Below are 3,118 nucleotides of genomic sequence, written 5' to 3'. Positions count from 1 at the left end.
CAACGACTGCCAAATTACAGCTTGCAAAAGCTTTAAATTACTTTCTTTTAAAAGTCGGCGGTCCAAACTTCTACTAGTTTTCTATTCTGTGTCATAAGTTCAGCTCACCTACCAAGTTTTATCGCTTTATCCGTCTTTGGTAATGAATTATCGCACTTTTTCGGTTTTTCGAAATTTTCGATATCGAAAAAGTGGGCGTGGTTATAGTCCGATATCGTTCATTTTAAATAGCGATCTGAGATGAGTGCCCACGAACCTGCATACCAAATTTCATCAAGATACCTCAAAATTTACTGAAGTTATCGTGTTAACGGACGGACGGACGGACGGACATGGCTCAATCAAATTTTTTTCGATCCTGATGATTTTGATATATGGATATCTATCTCGATTCCTTTATACCTGTACAACCAACCGTTATCCAATCAAAGTTAATATATTCTGTGAGCTCTGCTCAACTGAGTATAAAAATAAATCAAAGATTCGATTAAATTTTACGAAAATTTCGATCTTTTTCTTTTTAGTTCTCTGAATTTTTTTGAGTATGCAGTTTTGTAGCCAAATTAATGTCAGCGCAACAAAGTACAAGTTTCAGGTCTCTCGAAATTCGTACTGATTTTTGACAGTTTTTTAACTGAGCGATGTTCTATATTTTCCTCCATACAAAATGTGAACAAATATAGTTCTTGTTCCGTCAACTGATTCGGCTGCCATTGGTTAGTTAGGCCAGCACGCTTCCCATACACTAAACCGATCACGTTGTTAATATTTACTATAGTTGCACCGGTTTCCAGGATAATAGTAGAACTAGGAGCCGGTAAATACATTGCACCAGAGATATATTTACATACTTAGTTAGGCAGCAAGTTCGAAGTAACAGACGGAATGAGTCCTAATCAGTCACATAGAAGGAAGAACCTCCGCTGTTTTTTTTTTTTCATTTTTTATTTTTTAGTTCTGCATATTAAACATTCAATTGATCCTACTTAAGACGCGCTTGGTTCAAAATTTAAGAAAACTATGAAATTATAAAAATGTTCGCTCCTTTTTCCTTTTTTACGACTCCGTTTTAGTTTTCGCAACTCAAGCAGTTGTCTGATCATTATCAGCTGTCATGCGGCTACGGATGTCGTGATGCAAAACTTGTTCTGGATTGACCGTCTCGAAATGTTTAGAGGTATGATAAACAATGTACATACAGGACGCAAAAAAGGCTGAAAGTATGGAGAAAGTGGTTCTTTTAAAATTCATTTGCTAAGGATACAAATGCGTATGCGAAATCCCGCCCATGCAGACATTTGAAGTACAGATGTAATGAATTTTTAATCAAATAAAATACTTTTTAAGAAGATTTATACAAATAACAATTCCAGCCGAATAACCACGTACTTACCTGACCAATTAACTCATGTAACTAGCTAACCAACCGATCCGGATAACTAACTTTTTATCCTGAAAAAATTTGCTAATATAACTACCTTAATAAACAAGAAGATAGTTCCCTAGCCTACTAGAGCAGCAATTGAGCTAACGACGGTATAGAGAATAGCGCGGTTCGAGAGTAGCTTAAAATTGGCAGAAATATGATGAGGAGTTGGTGCCTCATTTGTGCCTTGCAATGAGAACTAGCCATACTCTTTTCGATCTAGTGGGGAAAGTTCTTGGTTCGGTGAGAGCTTTACCTAGTAACAACGACCTAATCAACTCCATAAACTAACTAGTAAGCTAAAAAACTTTAATAAGCTTTTTAACTGCATTTAGGAATAAAACTTGCTAACTAACCAACTCGTAAACTAACCTTTTCTGACGAACTATCAGTGTCCAGTCAGAACAAAATGCTTTCATTCAAATCAGTTAATGAGATATAGCTCACCTGTGGTGCATAAATTAAATATCATTAAAGCATGAAAAGAATTTGCTATGAAAATCAAAACGCAGTGCATTAACAAATCGATTCCAAGGAAAAACACAATTCCCATGAGGGCTGGTGAGAAGAACGAATAAAGTTTCTGCAAAGAGAAAAAAATAGCATATGACGAAAAATAATGATTGAGTTTTATTCAAAAATTCTGTCTCACCTCATATAGTCCTGCGAATACCCAAAAACCCGATAGCAAGCCAAATACATTCAAGAAGAACGTGAACAATAAGTAAGTTGTTGGATGAGCGTAATCTAGAATAATAAAAAATATTAAATATTAAAAAGAAGCATTCAAAGTACGCACGATGAGGGCCATTGGAAGTGCCACTGAATTAAGAGTTCTTATCTCATTATATTGCTTTTAGCCGTCAATAAAAGAAATAATAAATAAGCACTTCATTGGATTTTGGATGAGCTTAGACGGACATTATTTGTTCTAGCTAAAGGCTGTTTGAATCCCACACACCACTTTCTTCTTCTTCAAGTTGGTAGCTTCGCGGATAACAATCCAGAGCGAAAATTGCAGTTGAGAATGTTTTTAAACAAAACAGCACAGAAATTATGAAAGCAGAAATTTTATATAATTTATGCATAGTTATTTTGTAATAAAATAAATTTTGATAAATCTGAAATTCAAAACAAAAATAATTTTGACTGTTTATTAGACTGGGTCGATTTATTAACCGATATAGCACCATCGATTTTTCGATAGCATTTGGGCTCAGGAAAAAAAGTTGCACTACGCATACCGAAAAAAATAATTTTCGAACCTGCGAAGTTTCATTTTTTTTACTTTTTTTTTTATGTTTAAGTTTTTTTTCATGATCTACTAAGAAAAATTTTCATTTGATTGCAAAAATATATTTTTTTTTTTCAAAAAACTGTTATCGACAACGTTTTTAGCAAAAATTTTTGGGTCAGACAGGGTATACATATGAAATTTTTTTTAAAAATCAAAGTCGAAAAGAAGTCAAAAAAATGAAATTTCGCAGGCTCGAAAATTATTTTTTTGGGTATGCGTAGTGGAACTTTTTTTCCTGACCCCAAATACTATCGAAAAATCAATGGCGCGATATCGGTCAACTTTCGTCCATACAAATCGACCCACCCTACTATTTATAGCAAAACAAAAAAGAAAACAAGAAATAACGAGCACATACAAAAGTTCATAAATTCAATCAAGGCGAATTCAGCACC

At 34.1% G+C, this 3,118-nt stretch overlaps 1 protein-coding gene across 1 annotated transcript; it reads right to left on the bottom strand.

Moving 5' to 3' along the window:
• Window positions 1–1,083: 1,083 nt before the first annotated feature.
• Window positions 1,084–2,518, bottom strand: LOC137244132 (uncharacterized). The gene is made up of 4 exons (XM_067772700.1): window positions 2,388–2,518; window positions 2,079–2,173; window positions 1,874–2,009; window positions 1,084–1,214 (listed from the first exon to the last, which is right to left on the bottom strand). The coding sequence occupies exons 1-4, from the start codon at window positions 2,512–2,514 to the stop codon at window positions 1,084–1,086; spliced, it is 489 nt and encodes a 162-aa protein (XP_067628801.1). The 5' UTR covers window positions 2,515–2,518.
• Window positions 2,519–3,118: the final 600 nt, after the last annotated feature.

Source organism: Eurosta solidaginis, chromosome 3, assembly GCF_040869045.1.
Source record: "Eurosta solidaginis isolate ZX-2024a chromosome 3, ASM4086904v1, whole genome shotgun sequence".
Classification (NCBI taxonomy): Eukaryota; Metazoa; Arthropoda; class Insecta; order Diptera; family Tephritidae; genus Eurosta; species Eurosta solidaginis.
The sequence above is the reverse complement of the archived record's forward strand: the minus strand, read 5'-3'. Positions and strand labels throughout refer to the sequence as shown.